This window comes from Macrosteles quadrilineatus, unplaced genomic scaffold (assembly GCF_028750875.1).
Source record: "Macrosteles quadrilineatus isolate MER2022 unplaced genomic scaffold, UCM_ALF_1.0 Scaffold_12__1_contigs__length_5162894, whole genome shotgun sequence".
Taxonomy (NCBI): domain Eukaryota; kingdom Metazoa; phylum Arthropoda; class Insecta; order Hemiptera; family Cicadellidae; genus Macrosteles; species Macrosteles quadrilineatus.
This window is the reverse complement of record NW_026542605.1, coordinates 1,694,451-1,716,245: the sequence shown is the minus strand read 5'-3', so window position 1 is coordinate 1,716,245 and position 21,795 is coordinate 1,694,451. Positions and strand designations below refer to the sequence as shown.

General features: G+C 34.8%; 1 protein-coding gene across 1 annotated transcript; it reads left to right on the top strand.

Moving 5' to 3' along the window:
• Positions 1–1,473: 1,473 nt before the first annotated feature.
• On the top strand, positions 1,474–21,733 carry LOC129004863 (longitudinals lacking protein, isoforms H/M/V-like). The gene is made up of 6 exons (XM_054433543.1): positions 1,474–1,572; positions 10,949–11,119; positions 13,860–14,000; positions 16,690–17,364; positions 20,133–20,181; positions 20,568–21,733. The coding sequence occupies exons 2-6, from the start codon at positions 10,949–10,951 to the stop codon at positions 20,825–20,827; spliced, it is 1,296 nt and encodes a 431-aa protein (XP_054289518.1). The 5' UTR covers positions 1,474–1,572; the 3' UTR covers positions 20,828–21,733.
• The last annotated feature ends 62 nt before the right edge of the window (positions 21,734–21,795 follow it).

Below are 21,795 nucleotides of genomic sequence, written 5' to 3'. Positions count from 1 at the left end.
CCGACTCCACAAGAGGGCAGTCAGGGCGGTCTTTGGTATGAAAATAAGAACATGTTGCAGGTAATACTTTACTTCAACACAAATGTTTACACTTCCCTCAATCCCTCAAAATACATTTTGGAAACTTTGACTCTCATGAAAATGACCCTACACCAATATCAATCTTCACCTACACATTCCTATTCACTACGTATTACGTAACACAATTCTCATCTTAAATTGTCATCTAACTCAACTACTTCCATTACGGCATTAAACTTTCTCCTCCCTCCCTCCCTTTAGCTGGAGCCGGACTTGAAAATCAAACAAAAAAATACTCTAGGCCAAGGGTTAAGGTGTTCTTTCTTATAGAACACAATCACTAGTGTTCGTGATTGAGGTAACAAATTGTGGATATTTATAGGCATGCACTGTGGATAAGACTTCTCAAACTCCCTGGTGTGGTTTGGGTAGTTGGGTTTACGTCCGCACCGTCCGCACTAGTGAGTACTCTACGACTATCCGCATTGCCATCCTGATATTTACACCAATTAGTTAGTTACAGGGCAATCGGGTAAATGTGGTTCGGATTCCCCTATAGACTGTATAGGTTCCTTGTTAGTTTCCATTGCCTGTATGGGCTATTAATTAACATCTATGTCTAAGGAATATGTCGGACCTATCCACTAAGAAGACTACAAGATCGCACCACTCATCCTACACTCATCTCCATTCATACTTGGCTTAAAATACCTACTTTGTATAATGTGTGGTCGCCATTTCATTGAAAAGTATTAAGTATTACAAGATCCTTCCAGTTTCACTCATCCTACACTCATCTCCGTTCATACTTGAGGCGTGTTATATGGTGGAAACTTATATATTGTTGTAGAACAAAATGAGCACTAAATCATGACACCATTTTTAACCAATTTTCTCAATGTGGCGGGGCGGATGACGTCATCACCGGCAACAGTTTTTCCTCATTTACTCGGTTGTTTTTAGAGAACAAATTATAAAAACTATTGTTGTAGCACAAAATGAGCACTAAATTTCTATGTATAATACATTGTTAATTCCTTTGGTGGCGGGCTGAACGTGAAGTTAGCCCCGCCAACAGGTTTTATAATTTTTTGGTGTGTTATTGTTGAGCACAAATATTTTTATATATACCTTTGAGAAGCATAAATTAAGCACTAAATTATTGACATGTTTTTATAATTTGTGCTCATTATGGTGGGGCCAACTTCACGCGGGTTCTTTTAATCTATGCTACAAGCATAAGCTCTAAATGAAAACCACAGAATCGTCAAATAAATAAGTGCACAACGAGGCTGCATATAATATAAGCCTGCTTTCAAGCAAATAAGATAAAAAAAAGCATAAGCTCATTTCACATTGGATTGGATTGGACAGGAGGACTGTCCACTGTCCAGTCCAGGCAGGAGGATCTAATGCTTTGTTTACATACAAATTCAAAACAAAAAGACGCGTGGTGATTCCCCGTATTCCGTGCCCCCGTGGTAATTTAACTTTAGTACCTTTGTCCTCGGTTTTTGTTTGTTAATATTGTCCAATTTTTCTATTTTTGAGGTAGGTTGTATTGTTTTGATGATTTTTATACTCTGGCTGTTGTAGGTTCCATTGTTTTGTTTTTGTACTCAGTAGGTACGTGTGAGCTTCAAGACAAGTTCATGTTGATTAGTTTTCACACGCGTGTTTATTAGCTAAGATTGCACCATACCAACGTTACTGAACATTTTCAATTTAGGCCTAAGTTTAGTTTGATTCTAATTTAGTTTTAGTGGTACAGGAGTCTTAAGTGGCGAGTTATTTGGTGTTAAGCTTATAATAATTTGAAAGTAAGTGGTTCCATAGATAAATCATACTCCCTTGGTGGTTCTCACTGCCTTGAACTGTAGGCTGGGTATTGGTTTGTCAATTTGTAGGCCTATAAGTTCAATTGGTCATCCACCCCTCATTAACTTAAATAACACCAAATCTAAAATTCTCCCTTAAACGGATGCACCTAGTGAAATTGGTCCATTGTTTGGACAGCAGAAGCCTGAAGATGTAGCCTATTGCGCAGGCCTACTTTTAACATTAAAAAACATTTTAATTTTGGTTTGATTCTGAATTATTTTGTATTATTAGATGTAGGCTACTTAACTTACAAGATTTATTTAAGTGAAAAGTGAACTTGTCATGTTTTAAAGACAAACTAGGTAACTTACTATGCTATAGGCCTAAGTATACGAATAGTTTCTGTTATGACAGGAAGGAATTTCTCCCCTCGAATACTTTAAGTACTCTCCGAGTGTTTTCTACAAAACTTTAAATAACTGAGTTTTTCAAGTTGTGCCTTCTGCTTGGACTTAAACACGTTCACTACCTACTGCAATAACTTAGTAGCCTACGAAATTTTTCATTCCCATGGACCAGCGACGCACATATGCGACGGCTGGTTTCCACCCATAGACTGCTGTCGCATATTTGCGTCAGGGTTCTAATGTTATTAAAATGCTTGGTCTATTTGAAGGCACTAAATTCCCTGCAGTGGTCTACAGAGAGATATCTGTCGCACAACTGCGTTGCTTGGTCTGTGGATATGATAATTGGTGACGTCATATGGTAGTTGGAAAACTGGTCTTTACTTTTCTGCATCACTGTATGTTTGTAATGCAGTAGGCCTATGTAGGCCTATGCTGCATTATCCTATGTAGCTTTTATATTATTGTTCAGTTATAAACTGTTCTTGAATAATCTGTTTTATTTAGCCTACTTACTTTCACCTCAAAACACAAACAAAAATGAACCGTCGCATATATGCGACGTTTGGTCTAGCCTATTTAAAAAAAAATATGATAGTTTTCACTGTTGTCTGTAGACCGGGTGTCGCAAATATGCGACATTACAACAGTTATAAAATATACAAAAAAATAAGAATAAATTATTTACAAACACGATTGTAGCGTATTACGATGCAAATGATCACTGTTTTACAGGTTTTTGCCCGTGGTCTGTGTGTACTGTTATCCAAGTTACAACCGGTCTATGTGTAAGATTCAAATGTATACCTCGGTCTGTGGCGATGACCGCGGCGTCGCATAAACGTGTTAAAATAGCTAGAGTGTATCAAAATGCATGGTAAAACTTTGAAATAAGTTAGGGCCAATTAAGAGATTCCCTACCGACAGCTTTATTTTGAATTTTTTTTTTATTTATGTCTAGAAACATTTAAAAAGAATCAACTAAACAGTCATAGGCCTTACTAACTAACAACAAATAGGCTAAGTTAGGTTAAATAACAATGCAACAATTATTAGGTAGACAACCAAAGAAAAATTAAAAGTAATAAAATAGACCTATCATTAAACTCAACAAAAAATAGGGTATCTTACTTTGGTATTACTTGGAGGCCACTTATTTTAGAGAGATTTTTTTTTACCGGAGACCAATAATAACAACATAATTGGAAAGAACATACTTTGACACATTCGCTGCGAGAATCCCTTTGGCGGGACGGTTGGAAATGTGACCTCGGCGCGCCAGTGAATCAGCGAACGCAAATTTAAAATATTTCTGCTTGACAGCGGCAAAACAGCAGTGGTAATGTGCTGTGTTAACCCGTGAGTGGTCGTAGTTCACTGAAAAACTCACAGATAGCAGCACTGCCTGGATCCGTAGCCAATGTCTTTGTAATGTGGCTCGAAGAGAGAAAATCCCTGAAAACAAGACAATAAGTGTTGCAAGACGGGATGTTACGGGAAATTTTACTACCAACCTAAACCCAACCTACACCAAATTAAAGTATAGGACCAGCACAACATGCTGATCATAGTTTAGTTGATACCCGATAAATGCGGAGCTCACAGTAGACCAACTTGTATAACACCGCACCGTGACTCCGACCGGAGTCCTACGCACGCTGTGCCAGTACGGCATGACTCCGATCGGAGTCGTCAGCAGCGAACGTGTTAATTGACTTACTGTAGGTATACAGCCCGCTGCGTCAGTTATGTCAGGTTGGGTTATCATAAATAGGCTATGTTTGTAGGACTTTCCTCGTTTCGTTATGAATCGAACGATACCAAATGAGTCGAATACTTTCGCCTGCCAAATACCCCAGATACAGGCGGTGACAGGTGATTCATCCTCTCCGGTCAACGACCTGACCTTGGCCTAGCCTACTTGAGGGCAATTTGACGTGCGAAAGAATGACTCATCTGGCAACATTCAATTCATAACGAAACAAGGAATGTATATACACATATACACATTTGTGTCTGTTAGCGCAGTAACTGGAGCAAAAATCATCTGATTTTTGTGAAATTTGGCACAAACTTGTTTCAAACATAAGTGTTTTTTAACAAACAAGTGTATTAAAACAAGTTCCAGAACCAGCTTAATCGGACCATGGGATTTTGGGGTAAAATAGGTTTTGTATTATTTTTGACCCTCTAAACAAAGAATTTTCCAATTTCTCTGTTAAACTGCTTTGTAGAGCTTAAAAACAAATCATTAAAAATATTGAAGTAATTTTGTAAAATTGATAGCTGCAGAAAAAAATTCTAAAAAATTTAAATTTAAATTCCCATGTTAACTCCTTAGAGAATAGGCAATAAGTAAATTGTTGTAGTTTCCTTGTCTATGGACACATTTTATCATAAATTATTGATGCTTAACTTAGACCTACAGTTATAGACTAGGGGTTTTTCCGACATTAACCACATTTAGTGTACAAAATATTGTAAGATATGTATAATACCGCTAGATGTGTTGTTGGTCTCGTAGGGACCACAGAGAATTGGGGGTCCTGGTGGCACTGGTCATGTTTTACTATTACTAGGAGTACGCTCCGAAGTCGCGTATGAGAATGAACGAAGACAATTCCTTGTACATAATAATCTGTCTTTGGCCCCTCACCGCTCACCCTGCCCCTGCGGCGCGGCGCGCCGCAAGTTTGTGCGGTGGCAGTGGCCAGACTAACTGCGATTTTTTTTTTACTACGGGCGTAATGCTCTTTTTTATAAATAATTCTAATGCCGCATATATCTATACAAAAATCAAATATAAATAGCATGAGCTCTACTTTTCTCTATCATAAATTATAACGTCAGTGGTGTTTGTTATGTTTCTGACTGGGGATGTTAATCTAAACCTTGGACCTGTTAATTCACAAGGTAATAATTGTTATAGCCCCGAAGCAAAAAGTAACTGGGGTCAGTTTGACACTAAGAATTGTCCATCGTAGGGCCCGTGCCCCTGGGTATTTGCCCCCTTAATTAGCCCCCCCCCCTCACGGTGGTCCTGTAATCATGTGAAAGAGTGATTAAAAATCATGGGCTGAGTATCACTTCTTTAAATTAATAATAAATTATGAACATATTTTTTTAACCTAACGTATTCTATGATGCACAAATAAATTGTGTGTGATACATGGCCAAATAAGTTGAATGTATTTCAATGTTGTACAGTACCAAAAACATTAATTGCTCTACTCTGCTTAGTAACGGAGTTGTTACTAAGCTACAACTACTTACTGTAGCAAGCGAACTATGAAGGGTTCTTCAGGTTTTGTATTACAAATTACAACAAAACTTTCAGACAATAACACATACGGATCCGTCCAGCCCACGCCATCTGTATTTTGTTGTTGGTTCATATAATTTATTCTTTGTTAAATTTTCATATTTATTTACAAAATGTATTGATTGTTAAATCACATTCCACACTGTTGGTAATCCACAGAGCTGACACCAAAAAAATTAACATATTGGACATGTTAGTTGTAATGTCTAGCCTGACTGTAGCCATAATATATACACATGTCAATTGTCAATGCATTTTTGTAATGTCCAATGACAAATAAATATTTCTGATTTCTGATTTTATATTATCATCCGAACCGCTAAATAAACCTCAGATTTGTAATTTTAACCTTCTTTTTACAGCCACTTAGGAATCTCACCGACAAAAACCAATTGCTTTTTTGGATTCAGCGTGAAAGAAACTGTAATTAAACATCTAAAAAGTACATCATATCCCATTGATGACATACTAAATAATTGCAGTGAAGTATTTTTTTTCGGAAAAATACTTTACATTACATATTGGTATTTATCCGATTTAATTTTTGTAGGTATTAAAAAATATTCTTTATTTTTCCCCGATGTAGCCTAAACATAAAATTGATTAATGGCTTGTTCGGTTTTTGTTTATATTTCATAAATTAAACTACTGTCTAGGACTATAATTTACCAAAGGAAACAAAACAAATAGGCCTAGGCCACCTAATAACAAAACAACTAAGGATAACAAATAAAATGCTTCTTTAATGTTTTTTTTTATTTTTTTATTTATATCATATGGTATCTTAAGATTAACTCAAATTTGATACGATAGTAAGTTATTATTGAACCAATTTATAGTTATGTTAGGCACCTTTTTATAAACTCATGAAAAAGATCAAAGTTAACTTACCGTAGCCAATGTCTTTCATCACCTGGCCACCAAAACACCTGTTTTTGGCGAGTCGACAATTGTTCACAATATTAGGCTATTACAAATTCTGAAACTACAATACATTCCCTACAATTTATATAACTCCGAATCTGAGGTTAGTTGAACAAATTTTATGTAACTTAGTTTTAAAAATGCCGTAAAAATTGTGTTTTTGTAAAAAAAAATTCAAAATTTTACATTCTGATTCTGACGTCAATTACTCAAAAACTTTATAATTCAACTTAAAATAACTATATATTTTCAGAAAGATATTTTTTTTCTATGAGCCTATTCTGTATCATGTATATTTACTGTTGTATTCAATTTATTTCTTATATATATCATTAAATACTCTACATTTATCACTGAAACAGAAAATATATATATACCAGTATATATATGTGTACTTATATTCACAAATAACTGTTCTGTGGCAAAACATATGGTACCACTAAAAAGGGCCAAAATATACCCGCCACTGGTGAATAAAATGACCGCCAAATCTAGGGCTAAATCACTTTATTTTTTCTGTTATGCAACTTTCTGTTAACCAAAACCAGAGTTTGTTTGGAAAAGTGTTTAAACAATAGCAAATTGTGAACGGTCTCTCTCAAGATCTCCCAGGACTAGGTTTACCCCTCCCTCACCGATTCTGGCTGTGCTAGGGGCGGTTTGGGAGCTCGAGCCCAGCTAGTACACGCCTAGTGTTGGACGCGCCTAACTTTAGTCCCCGGACCAGAAACCAGGCTTAGGAGCTCGCGCCTAAGTTGAAATGGTCGTAGATCAAGTATAGTCGCGCCTAAGTTGCAGCGCGGCTAGATGGACAGGGAATCGCGGGGAATTCAGGTTTTGACGTTGGCAACGGCTATTGCAGAACCCGTTACCGACACCGTTGACAACAACAAAAGATGAACACTTATTGAAGATGGATACAATTTTATCTTGGTATATCAATGGTGGCTAATTAGTAGACTATGGTGTATGTTTCTGCATTGTACCATTGCAAAAATGTTGTTTTGTAAGATCGTTGTTTTACATCCCAATGACTGAAGAACCGTAATTGTTTATATTAAATTCTTTTAAGATCTAACTTTATTTTCACTTTACGATTTATAATTATTTAATCAGTTGTCCTTAAGTACTACTAGTTGTCTTTTAAGTACTACACCTTATAAATACGTACAGAGCAACATAGGATTAACATCGGAAACTCGGTTTCATGCAATAAAAAGCTTCAAAATTAAACAGTAATTTCCCAATATAATATAGGGGTATTGAAAAAAAAATACAGTAATAAAATGTAATTGCGGAGGTAATTGTTTGAAGCCAAGGTAAATGTAAAAAATCTTTTAATACAGTAATTAGAAAAAATTGTTGTCAATTTAAAATCTTTTTTTACATGACACTTTTTTATCTAATTTTCCTAGGGAAGTATCTATTACCGTAGGTAGAACTTAGTTCCGGGACCGATAAACTTTTCCATTTTGATGTCCCTAGAGGCCAAAAACACTGTTCGTTCAAAATTGTATATGTGTATAGCCTATATATAATTGTATTATATATACGTCCATAATCGTGATAACTTGAGTAATTTTTGTCTGATTTTGATAAAATTTTGCATGAAAGTGTTAGGCGTGATTCTCCTTAATGAGTTCGCGAACCAGCATGATCAGACCAAGGGAACCCGGAGTTGTATAGGATAAAAATAGTTTTTTGTCTCAATTTTAACCCTTATAACATAAATCTTTGTCTTTAAAATATTTTAAAGAGTAATTTAAAGAGTAAAGAGTATTTTAAAGAGTATAAAAAACAAATTAATATCTTAAAATGTTTTGTACGGTTATTGGCTACAGAGACTATTGGTAAAATTGTAAATTTTAAATTCCCATGTGATTCTTATGAAGAATAAGTTAACTGTTTTAGTGTGGTCGTTAATGGATATATTTTTATGAAACTTGGCAAATTTATTTATTTTTTATAAAGCTGTTAACATTTTGTTAAAAAACACACTTTATTACCCTCCCTGTAGCAGCATATCTAAACACCGTAGGTAGTTTCAGGTGCTTGTTAAATCTAAAGTTATTTAAATAAATTTAATTGAAAGCTCTATTAGGTTATTTGGAAATTGGGGTTATTGATATACTGTATATATTTTCTTATAGTAAAAATAATCTAGGTACTCCATTTTGATGTAACTAGCACTTGGTCAATGACACTGAACTGAGCTCTATCACAACGCAATTAAAAGATAACGATTATGACTGTGAGCTATTTGCAGTTCTTTATGTTTTGTTTACTATCTCTTCACTCTTTCGTAGGGGGTGAGTGGGGGGTATGCATGTGGTTGCTAATTATTTCCTTACTAATAAAATATTTATAATTAAGGTACGGGTGCTTCTAGCCAAATTCTCAGTTGAAAGAAATTCTATTTAGGGTCCATATTTGTTTTGCAGTTAACAGTAAAAACAAAAACCAAATAATCTTTCGTTAAATAGCTTTCTGCAAGATTTTTGTTTTATTTTGAACAACAGAAAACTAAAAAAAAGTTTTATCAAATATACTTTGAGAGTAATGAAAATGTTCGGAATTTAATAACGAATTCCAATATAACATTCTTTTAGTTAATATGTAAACAATTAACTTGCTAATGAGCTAATACCGGCATGATGTCGACTTAGACCTGCCCCCTGGCAGGACTAAAGTTGGGGACTAAACTCACTGATTTTTATGACGAAAACATATCTCTTAGTCCCGAAATTGGTCTCCCAAACCCACCGAGACTATCTCTTAGGCTGGCGCCTAAGTCTACTTGACTCCCAAACCAACAATATTTAGATGCAAGATTATCCCTGCAAAAGTTAGGCGCGCGCCTAACTGATCCCGAGCTCACAAACCCGTTTTCGAGGCGGCAGCCTAAAATACCGGAAATATCCGGATTTAGTCGCGGACTAGCGCTAATACCGAGCCCCCAAACCGCCCCCTAATGTTGAAGAGCTCGTGCGTTTCCTGGTGAAGCCTGGGGGTAGTATTGAAGCCCGTAGAAAACCGGTTCTAAACCACTCTGGCCCCACTGTCCGTTTGTGTTATCAGTGTCGGCATTACTCTGAAAATAACTGTCCCTAAAAGAAAGTTCCTGACTCCAGGAAACTTCTCGGAAAGGCATAACAACTCCAAAAAGAGTGCACCACTCAAGCACTGCTCTGAAGGATTGTGCACTACCCCAAATATGTGTTTCAGAGCCACGTATTTTGGAGTTGAGCCTTTCTGAGCAATACTCGGATCTTTGTGCATAGTAATCACCTCTTGCTAAGAACCACAATGCCACTGCAAGTTAAATCGTTGGTTGAAACTAAAGCTCTGTAATTATATTATAGTGTCTGTTTAACCAATCGCAGAGGATACGCGTCCGGTAACAGGACGTGGATTAGGCGTCCGGCAGCTACTGTCATAACCTAACCTACCAAACTTGCTGATAATGAAAAAAATCAAATGAAGGTTCAATTCTCTTCATAACATAAAATTATAAATGCCAAAAATTCTAACAAAAGATGTACAGTTAAGAAGAAATTACATTCAAAGCAAAATCTGTGACAAAAAGTTAAAGAAACTGATGGGTTTCGAACCAGGGACCTCTTGGATATCAGCCGAGCACTCTATCCACTACACCACGAACAACGCTGGCCGAACATCGTATCGTATCGTTGTGGTAATGGCGTTCCGGGACCCCACAACCCGGTGATGTCACTACCAGACGCCTAATCCACGTCTGGTTACCGGACGCGTATCCTCTGTGTTAACCAATTGGTAGTTAGGCGCTTTTGAGAAATGTTTTTAAATATCTCCGGTCATGTGAGTAACTTAGGTCTAAAAAAAACTTGTTCATTAAAAAATCTGAGGTCTAAAAGTATGTTTCGGCCGTAGCATTGTAGCCCACCTTCCTCATCCACTTGATTTCTACTTTGTTAAAGTATACACTTGATTGAAAAATAACATGCACAAGCCAAATTGCGTTTTCTTCATTCCGCATCGCTAGAAGCACGGACAGAGTATGGATTAGAGGTCTAATTCTGGTGTGGTGTGGATCTAAACAATTGAAAGACCTATATCAAAAACAATGTTTGCAAACTGTTTTCAGTATTTTTAGATTTGTTTGTTACCATTGTTGAAGATGCTTCACACTTTTAAAAGTCAGTTTACAGACTACATTTATGCAAACTGTTCTTACTTACTTGTATACTTGTTGTCTTTGCGTTGACCAATGAATATTGGATGGACTGTGCCGGGAAAGAGTTGGAGCTATTTACCGCATTGCCCAAAGATGGGTCTTGTAATTCTCAAAGAGATTAGAGCAGCCTCAACTCTATACTACACTTATAAAAAAATTTCTATCGTGAGTGGTGGGGCTTTAAATATATTTTACTAACTTTAAGACTAATAACATAATTTTTTAAATTTTTTGTTTCAGATGAGTAACTCAATGATATCCATACAATGGAAGGAGCATGATGCATCAGTTACTTCCTTTCTTAAAATTTCTTTGGATAGTGATACATTAACAGACCTTACTCTTTCTGCCGATGGCAAAATTATCAGAGCTCATAGAGCAGTTCTCTCTTCATGCAGTCCCTTCTTCAAGGTTTGTAAAATGTCCAGCTAAACAGTACCTGTACGAATATGCTTTTGAAAATGTTATGAAAATATCCTTTAGCCAATAGAGAGTAGCCTAATAGAACAAAATTATAACTAACATCCAAGTTTCTGTGTGTTTGGTTGTTAAGTAGTGTTAAAACCTTGTTAATCTAATCAAATAGCAGACATATACCTTAATCTGACATCAGTTTTAACGAATTTCCCTATCGGGAAGTAGCTATTACCGTAGGTGGCACGGTAAGGCCTGAAGCCGGGACCAATATACTTTTTCATTTTAATGTACCGAGAGGCCAAAAACACTATTCGTTCAATTTTTTGTATAGATTTATATTTGATATTGTTCACGTGTAGGGCTACTGTAATTAATATTAATAAATAATACACCATAGTAGGCTATATAGAAATGCTTATATCTTACTAATATTATAAAATGTGAAACAATGTGTCAAAATTAAGTATTTTTTGTGGAGACGCCCCCTTTCACCAATTCCTACAATAAAAGTCCTTGGGCTTCGCCCCTCAGGCCATCAAAATCCCAATGTATTTCTTATGAAGAAAATATTTTGTTTACTTAAACAGACGAATAATTTGTATTAATTACAGCTATTCATGGTTAACACATAATACACACAAGAGCGTTAGTTTTCAGAGTGAGTTTGTTTTCAGTTTCGATAACTGGAGTGCAGTGATTGATTACATTATCTTTGAGTTGACTCTTTTTAGTCATCGTAAATTATGACTGTTATTCGTTTTGAAATAACGCCTGTGATAGTTTGCAATTGCTCGAATTCGAGCAACAGGTGCACTAGTTGTAAAATGTTGGTAAGAGGGAAGTACGGCATAGACAAATATTGAAACATAAAGAAGAAAATAATAATATAACTTTTTAATTCTGGAAAATAAAATATAATTTATTTAATTATTAGCAACACAAGTAGACTCCTTCAAGTAGACACAAGCTTCAAAATTTACAGTTGGATGCATTGTAAATTTTGAAGCTTGTTTTTCATGTCTAGTTCACGTACGTCCACACTGATCGCTGGAATAGACAAAATTTTGTTTCTATTATTTTAGGGTTATTTTAATGATTTGTGCTTTACTATTTGGTTATATAACTAGGAGAAGTTGGACGTACAGAACTAACAATAAAATTGGCTTCAGCTGATCCATAAGGATGACAAATCTACTAAAGCTATGTTTCCATTCCTACAAATTTGTGCCGGGCACATGTGCCCGCTGCAAATCTCCGAATTTGTAGGAATGGAAATAGCCTGGCACAAGTGTCTGGCACAAATTTGTGCCTGCCGACTGCGCGACAAAACATGTGCCCGAGTCGCGGGCACATGTGCTCAGTTGGAATGGAAACGGCCGGGCACATGTGCCTGCAACTCGCGCATGCGCAGGTCCTCTGAACTCCCGCATGCTCATAGATGACAGGTAATTATAACCTCAGATTTCGTTGAGTTTGTTGGAGGAAACTTTTGAAGCCACTTAGTACGCGCAAATCTCTTGTCAATGAATTAAATGCACCTTCCAATGGTATTTTAGCAACAACAAAACTTCTTATCCACCGTCTAGGTCGTTTTCGTCTTATTCTTCTAACTTCATTGTATGCATCAGCCATATATTAAAAAGTAGAGGCTGTTATGTCATTCATGGCGATTTGTCGGACACAAAAAATCAGCCACCGAACCTCACTACATGACAATAACAGAGCAACTACCGTGTCTGCCAGTTGTAGTTGCGAAACTTGTGCCTGGAATGGAAACAGCATGATAAACTACGTGCGAAATGTGCCGCGACATGGCTTCGACATGTGCCGCGACTTGTGCGTGCGACTTGTAGTAATGGAAACGTAGCTTAAGGGAGTATATTTTATCTATGGTATGGGTAATAAATTGTGTGCAACACAGCAAGCTTCAATTACAGCAAAGATAAACACAACAAATAATTAATATCAAAACATTGGCATTTTAACCAATCAGAACTATGTTGAGCCTATTCATGAACTAACGAATATTAATATTTAAATAATTTACAGTTGATGTCCTCGACTTAAAGCCCTGACTATTTTTTTTAAGCCCCACTCAAGGATAGTTCACTTGTGTTTTATAATAAATTGAGTTTGATAATTGTTTTACGACAGGTTTTTTTATCACATCTATCCCAGTGCATCGTTGTGAAGAAGCATGATTAAAATTTTGTACTTCTCCAAGTACGATTAGTTATTAACATTAGTTTTTTTCTTAGAAAATCACTATCAAATATTGTATTAAAATAAATAAGTATAAAATGTAACAAAATTTGCTTATGTAGTCATTTGTATATTTTTTTAATCTTGAAACAAAACAAGGTTTACTTGGGCAGATATTCTCAACCCGTTGTCACTTCCTGAGTCGTGAATGCTTAAGATTGGAGTAGTCTTCTAGTCATAGTAATAAATAGTAATATTCTTAGAAGGTTTGGCTCCAATGTTATTGTCCCGGCGTTTCTACCACCCCAGGAGTATTTCTGGGGGATTATTGGATTTATTGGGTAAAGCACAAGCTGAGGTCAGGTACTTGCTTCCTAAATCCTATTCTCTACAACAAACAATAGGAAGCAGCGTTGGCAGAGTGTCCGTTTCCCGAAAGTCGAAAACTCCTTATCTTGATCACTTGATCCAGACGATTTAGTCATTATTTGATGTGTTAACGTTAACATTAATATTCCTTGTAATGTTTCAGACAATTCTATCTGAAAATCCATGCCAAGATCCATTTGTCATTCTAAGTGATATTAAGTTCCCAGTTTTGAAGATGATTGTTGATTTCATGTATCATGGTAAACTCATCTTACATAACAAACAAATACCTGATGTATTAGAGGTAAAGTATGAATTTATTTAATCTGTTGATGCTTATGAATAATTTTCTGAACTCGTAGTAAGGCTAGGATTAACATTGTCATACTATTGTGAAGCAATTTCCTTGGTTAAAAATCAAATGCTTAACAACTATTTGTAATCACACCGTTCTTTCAAAATAGCTGTTCATCAATATCAATATCACATTATATCCACCAAAATTTATAATTTTTCTAAAAAAAAAAAAAAAAAACCATAGGCTTAACTTGCATTTATTACACTTTTGCAAGACCTTCTTTCCCAAATAATCAAAAGTCCCATTCCACTCAACAGGAGCACTATTGAGTGTTTTTATTTTAATTTTTTCAATGAAGAGAAGTGCAAATTTCAAAAACTCACCAAATTCCTAGTTTTTTAGTTTGTGGACTTTTCCCAAGTGCTTTGACTACACTACCTTTCAAGCCTTTCAGCAGGTATAAGAAAATGCTCCCGTTTTCAAGAGAGTAGGCCTAACTATTAATCTAAATTTACCTAACCACCCTATATAGCCTAATTTACCTAGAGTAAGTCAGTCCGTTTTAGTTTCATTATGTTTTTGTCTACTGTTTTTTAGGTTATCAAATGTATATCAAATGTAATAAATGTCGAGAGAAAACTTGAAGTAGGTTAGGTTGGATAGGTATCCATGTTTAGATTAATAGTCACTTGAAAACAGGAGATTTTCCGTACTTCCCAAAACGTAGTGTAGTAAAAAAAATTGATGCAGGAAAAGTTCATAACCTAAAATTAAAAGTTATAGCCTACTTCGCAATTAATTATGAATTTTAAAAACATAGCATTAGGTACTTGTTCATGCTCTGTGATTTCTCTGCATGTAGGTTCCTTGATTTGTTGTTATTCGTATTCTCAATAATTCTCTGTGTAAAGAGCTCTCTTAAAATATGTTAAAATATGTTGAGTTAACTTAAAAAAAATATTAGACAGTGTAAATACAGAGTGTCTTGGAACTCTCTACCAATATTTTAGGGCATTGTTCCTGAGTAAGAAACATATCAAAATATCATATTTAAATTGTCTGAAAGTCCTTAGATACTGACACAACCGCCATTATGTTTTTTCACTTATTTTTCCCTAAAAAGTGTTTAAAGATACAAAAAAGAAACTTTGCACAAACATTAATGACAACTATAAAAAGCTGTAAAAAAATTATGAAAAACTTTCAAACTCATGAAACAAAATGGTGGCTGTTTCTTAATTAACTCAAAAACCGTAGATTTTTATATAAATTATTTTTATGTAAAATTATTTATGTATTAAATAAATTTTATTATTATGATTATTTTTTTACCGTTTTATGAATTTGAAAAATGTTTATAATTTTTTTGTAGCTTTGTCTAGTTGTCATAAATGTTAGTGCAAAGTTTAAATTTTGTATCTTTTAACCACTTTTTAGAAAACAATAATTAAGTGAAAAAACAACATGGCGGCTGTGTGAGTAACTAAGGACTTCTGGACAGTTTAAATATGATATTTAGATATGTTTCTTACTACCGAACAATGCCCTAAAATATTGATAGAGAGTTCCGGGACACCCTGTATATTGTTTTGTGGGTATTTATACAGACTGTCCCAAAAGTCCCGGACCGGTTTAATATTTTCTAAACGACAAAAGATAAATCAATAAGATTTGGTACATCAACATCACACCTAAAAATCTACTTTTTCAAGGAACTATGAATTTTCTGTCATATCATGGGGACGTCCCGCAAGGAGTCAGAAGGAAATCTTAAATAGGAGCATAGGTCAATATAAACATAAAATGAAAGGGCTTTTTTAGTAAAATACAATGCCGCAAACCGCACTTCAAAAGGTTGATCCTGCGCAAAATGGCGGTGGTTCAAAGACTTCTTGAATCCGCCATTTTGAATCTTTGAACGATTGCCATTTTTTACTCGGGCGTTCTTTTGAGCTTGAATTTACGGCATTGTAATCTACTAGTGAAGACCTTTAATTTGATGTGCATATCGACCTATGCTTACGTTAACAATTTTATTCCGATTCCTAGGGCTGTGCCCCCTGAGGAGTAAGCGTATAATAGCAATGCAAATTAAATTAATCTTTGAACAACTGTCATTATTGGCTCGGTTGTCCGTTTGAGTTCAAATTTGCGGCATTATATTCTGCTAGTAAAGACCTTTAATTTCATGTACATGCCAACCTATGCTTCTATTTAAGATTTCCTTCTGACTCCTTGCGGGACGTCCCCATGATATGACAGAAAATTAATAGTTCCTTAAAAAAGTAGATTTTTAGGTGGGGTGTTGATGTACCAAATCTTATTGGTTTATCTGTTGTCGTTTAGAAAATATTTAACCGGTCCGGGACTTTTGGGACAGTCTGTATAATAAAGTCCAGTAAGTGCAATATACTCTTCATTGTTTTTATAGTTGTTTGTGTCAGATTATTTAAAATAGCCTTTCACTGATTTCAATAGCAGGAATAAATTTATTAAAACGAGTTATGACTATGAGTCAAGTTGTTATTTCCCTTAATGTATATAGCTTTTCCTCGGTGTTTTTATATTAAACAAGCTTTTATCTGGAACTGAGGGTTTTTGAGAACTTGGGAAGAAGCATTATTGTTTATTTTGATAGAATTTAAACATGTATGAAAATTTCATACTGGTAACTTTTTTGTTTTCTACCCATTAGGTTGCTGAAACACTACATGTTACAAGTCTCATTGATGCAGTTAAGAAAATTAAGAAAAGGTGTGGTCAGCATTCTGAAAAAGAAATGAACAAAAGGCAAGCTGTTACTAATGTCATGTCTCAAAGAAGTACTATGGAGAAAGAGAGTAATTCATCAAAAGAGAATGGGTCAAATAAAACTGGTGTTTCTGATTCAAATAATGATCTCAAAAGCAAGAGTGACCAAGGATCTCAAAGTTCACAGAGAGAGCAGTCCACCTTGAAAAGCAAGTCTCAAAATATGATCACAAACAAAAGAAACAATAATCCTGCAAGTGATAATGAACCCGAAGCAATGAACGCCTTAGTACCAATTATTGTCATGGAGAATGAAAAAGAATCTTCTTTGAATGAAAATCAGCCAATGAATCCAATAAACATAAACTCTGAAAAAGATAGTTCCATGAATGTTCATGAACCAGATTTGATGGATTGTGAAGGTGATAGCTCTGGAAACGAGAGTGATGTTTATTTCATGGATGAATATAAAAAAATTCAGAAGAACAAGTACCCTCCTGACTCAGATACAGAGTCTATGAAAAATCTACCCAAAAGGGACTACATCAGACGTAAAGTTGTGAGAGCTGCAATGTTTAACCGTGAACTGGTTGAATCAATCAAGCATGCTGCTGTAGTGGTAAGTCACTACTTATATTTAATATGTTAAGTAGGGTAAGTGTAATGTATGTCTCTGTCCATCCTTAATGTACATTACCAAAACTGTGTTTAAACTTTGCAGTGACTTAAATAAACTATTAATGATAAAATACAAAAATAAATGTACCGGTACCAGGAAAAATATCCAAGAACTTATAACTGCAGGTAAATAGTATAAATAAATGTTTTCTCAATAAACATTGACACATTTGGCAAGTCTTGTGTGCCCAAATTTTTCTCTCCACTTGGCTAGTTGCACAAATAACTATTTCTAATCATACTAATATTATAAATTTGAAAGTTTGTTGTTTGTTTGTTTGAAGTTCAATCACGCAATAACCACTGGACGGATTGGACTGAAATTTGCCATGATAGCTCACATTCCCGATTAACATATAGGTTCTTATCTCAAAAATCCTTTCGGACACCGCCCCAGTGGCTCTGTTGTTTTCCATGTTAACCTTATAAGTATTCATATTTAAAAGGAATTAAAGAATTTAGTCAGCTGTTTCAAAACTATCTACGTTGGTTCTATGATATGCAATAGCATTAAAAAGTGATAAGGTTTTTCCAACAGGGAGCAGCATTAATATTCTTTTTGTATTTATGACAACAGCCAATTTGAACTAAGCAGCAATAAAAAGTTGCGATACTCAATATTAACTGTCAAAGTAGGATTGTTTACAGTTATGTCTATGTTTTTAATATAAAGAATAATTTGTGACATGTGCGAATATTTGATAATTAATTTTTTCTGATTTAGATGCAGCGATAATACATTATGGCTATGGTAGATGTGTTATAGGCCTACTATAGGAAACCATGAATTTAAAGAAACAAATTTAATTTACCAAATTGCGTCCTTCCCCATTACAAAACAAAGCTTGAGTTTAACTGCAATAAGCACTTTTTACTAATTTTCTAACCCCGTACGAAGGACGGGTTCCCTGCTAGTATTCTCTTATATTAATACGTGAGGGCTGTTTTTTGTGAACAAAACTCATCCGTTATTTTTGGACCAATTTTAACGTTTGAGGTGTCAAATAATTTGTCTCAATTCGTAAATTTGCATAAAGGTTTTAGAATTTAAAAACTCTTACCCTTCTAAGCCCGAGACGCCCTTAAAGGTTGCATTTTACCCATAAGAATTACATTGAAAACAAATTTTAACAAAAACAGCTGTATATAAAAAGAAATTTACCAGCTTTTTGGGAGTAATTATTGATGTGTGTAATATTTAGGAGGTTGTATAGGCAAATCTAAACAGTCAATCAGTTTTGTTGGAAGAACAGAAAATTTCTTGAGTTATAATACGTATGAGAAGAGTAGAGGAGAGGCCTGGTCTCACAGTAAGGAATTTAGGTACACAATCACTTGGGGAGATGAATCATTTTTGCCAGTTATGCTAAGCAACTTATTTTGGAAAAAAAACCATGAAGAATATACACATCATGTTGTCACAGTGGTAAAGTAAACCTACCTTAAATCAGATCAAATAAATACATGCAAAAAATGTTTACTGGTAACAGCTTTAAGTCGCGAAACATTTGTAGAAAACACTAAAAAATAAGGCCGGGTCCAAAAAATGCTCAAATATTTTACAAGAAGCGTTTATTATTTCTAAGCGCTATTAAATAGCGTAAGTATTTCAGTTAGTTTACCTAAGCATTTAGTCGGGTCTTTTAACCCTTTCAGTGCTAGGCCAATAATTCATATTTTGTAAGACTTTTTTGTTTGACTTTTAATTCCATTACCTGTTGTTGAATTTTAACTGTCATGTTGTCACTATTTTATTAATTAGGCTAATTTTGAATAATAACACAATAAGAAAATATATAAGAAAGATAAATCCCGCTATTTGTAGTAAACATTAAATAAAACTTAGTTTTTGTTGTAATTTTCCTGGTTTTCCTATAAATTTTTATGTTCTGATAGCATTATTTGAAACCAAAATCTCATAAAATCAAAAGACATATAGTTTACAATGTAATATTGAATTTAACCTTGATTTAGTTGGACGAGGTTATCGTAATATAGCCATTTTAGGGAAACTAATGTTTTGCAGCAAAGTCTCAGGAACACATTTATGATCACTGTTGTGTTTAAACTAAAAGATTGCATCTAAATAGTCCGTGAATAACTGGTGCTGCAACCTAGTAACGCATTGAACAACCATCTGCAGCGCCATCTGTTCGCAATCGGTGGCGACAGCTTAAATACGGGGTTTTGACTCCCCAGTCTTCAAGCACAGATAGCCGAGAAGGCTAGGGTGTGTTAGGGTGTGTGTCACTTGGCCAGTGGCATTCGTCTGCTCGGGTTCGAATCCCGTCCTGTGTGGCAAATAATTGGTGACCTGTGTGTTTGTAGCGATATACTACAACCACTGGGGCATAGTGAGGTGTTCATAATCCTTGGTTTAGACATACACCTCGAAATCATCGGATTGGGCGAATCTTTTAGCTAAGTAGTTGATAGTGTATCCTATGAACATGCAGGTCACCAATGGCCGTTTTGCTATTTTTTGTTAAAATAACCTTCCTCTCTATATCCCTTAGAGATTTTTTAAAACAACGATGTATCGTTTCATAGCACTGAAAGGGTTAAACTCATCGAAAATTTAACTGTTGAATTACTGTAGTTTTAAAATAACTTCTTTATAATATTGGTATATACTTGAAAATTGCTCGAATTCGAGCAACAGGTACACTAGTACAAGTTAATATATAGGTCTAATTCAATTTTTCTTAGCTTCAGATGACTGGTGAGATTCCAATTCGAAGGACTTCAGAAAATGAAGGTAAGTTTTACAAGCTTAATGTGCACAATCCCTTGATCCAGCAGGTTGGAAGAAAAACCTATGTGTATTAAGTTGTACATGCAGAATTTTTAACATAACCCAACATTAACTGCAAAAACATTGATTCTACTAAGGTCTGGAATGTAAATAGTTAGCCCTATGCAGTTCATTTGCTTTTGACTTCTGATATTTAAATTAAAAAAAAAAATTACCAGTAATTTGAGAATTTATAGCTGTAAAAAGTATCCTAACTTATATTGTTCAGTTAAAGCTGGCAGAAATTTGTTGAATTGTTATGACCTAAAATCTTAAAACTAACTTGTCAACATCAGATGTGATATCTAACCTTTAAGGAAAAATATCTGAAAATGTATATGATTTCTCAGCGACCCCTAGACCGAGACGTATTATAAGACGTGACAGTTCCATACAGCATAGTACAGACTTCCGCCTGGCCTTGGAAGCAGTGAGATGTGGAGAATTGGGATTCTGTAAGGCAGCTAAAACGTTCAAAGTTAACAACCGTACTTTGTGGTTGGAATACAAAAAGCGAGGATACCCACCAAAAAGACCTCAACCTGAAGGGTTACGGAGGAAACAAGCTGGAGAGCTGGATTACTACAACTGGGATTCAGATTCTTCGTAAGTGCCCAAACCTAGAAATCTCAGAATGGTTTTTTACAATATTATTAAGTTTGCTAAACTGTTACTTTAAGAGGACATTTTTGTTAAATGAGCTTCATGTTCATAGATTTGCTAGTGAAACTTAGGATTTAGTGAAAACTGGATTATTTCGCAACTTGAGATGGTGTCCAGGATGAAGTATTTTTCAGAAAAGTCACATTTGTTGTTTTAAGTCATGAGCCTAATTTAGGCTGTATACATTCTGAAAAAAGTTAGGTCAACTGTCACTAGTATAAAGTTAATTATTAAATAAAAAAGTAATTATTACAATAGTTCAAAGAGAGGCTATTTTTGGTATGCTGATTCATTGTTTGCTATTGTAGTATTGTAGTGCATTATGGATCTACCGGTACTAAAAAAACCAGACACACAGTATAAAATATATAGGTTTAGTTAGCACTTCGAAAAACTGCTACAAAATAATTTATATTATTCAGAGATAATTTGACCCATAAAAGTTGTTAGCCTACCATAGCTTTGAACGTATAAGGTGATTGTCCAATACACACTACACAACATTTTGGGTTGCTCTTTTGAATACCGCATTCAGTTGTCTTGTTTTTGTGCTGAGTAATATTGTTAATGTTACTGCATAGGTTAGACTTATAACATTACAAATATTCAAGACGTTTATTAAAAGAAACAATATTATCTTGATGGTTTAATTTAAGTTTTTGTTTTTTTTTTTGTTATTTCCAGAATGCAGTAAGCCCTATTTATAACAGTACAAAGAAAGTGCCTTTCAATTTATAGTACCTTTTCTAGCTAGTTATAACTTGTTCAAAAAGTGTTTTCAATGAATTTTCACATGTATCTAATTTCAGTAAATACAATACATGTAATTTGTATTTTTCTTCAGACATTTTGCTAATACTCAATCAGCTTATTGAAGAGTGGAATTGTATTATCATTAATGTTTTTTGCAATTAA